The sequence below is a fragment of the Antrostomus carolinensis genome, unplaced genomic scaffold (genome assembly GCF_000700745.2).
Source record: "Antrostomus carolinensis isolate BGI_N321 unplaced genomic scaffold, ASM70074v2 scaffold38451, whole genome shotgun sequence".
NCBI classification, from domain to species: Eukaryota; Metazoa; Chordata; class Aves; order Caprimulgiformes; family Caprimulgidae; genus Antrostomus; species Antrostomus carolinensis.
Genome location: NW_010292658.1, coordinates 2,541 through 2,781, shown reverse-complemented (window position 1 = coordinate 2,781; position 241 = coordinate 2,541). Strand labels below are relative to the sequence as shown.

At 68.9% G+C, this 241-nt stretch overlaps 1 protein-coding gene across 1 annotated transcript in view; it reads right to left on the bottom strand.

The window, feature by feature from the left end:
- DPYSL5 (dihydropyrimidinase like 5) overlaps positions 1-241 on the bottom strand; it is a gene marked incomplete at both ends in the record, with an annotated part of 2,989 nt that overhangs the window by 211 nt on the left and 2,537 nt on the right. Inside the window, 1 exon segment of the mRNA XM_029087239.1 lies at positions 43-218. Within this exon segment, the coding sequence (XP_028943072.1) occupies positions 43-218 (176 nt within the window).

Sequence of the window (241 nt, the reverse complement as noted above, 5' to 3'; positions counted from 1 at the left end):
GAAGGGGGGGGATAGGGTGGTGAGCAGGTGCCTGGTGGTGTGGGGAGCCCCTCCCCAGCCTACCCCACACCTTACCTGGTGGCCTCGGGGTCCCAGACCACGACGTCGGCGTCGGCCCCGGGGATGATCCGGCCCTTGCGGGGGTACAGGTTGTGGATCTTGGCGGCGTTGGAGCTGGTGACGGCCACGAAGCGGTTCTCATCCATCTTGCCCCCCACCTGCCACCGGAGCCGAGGGGTCA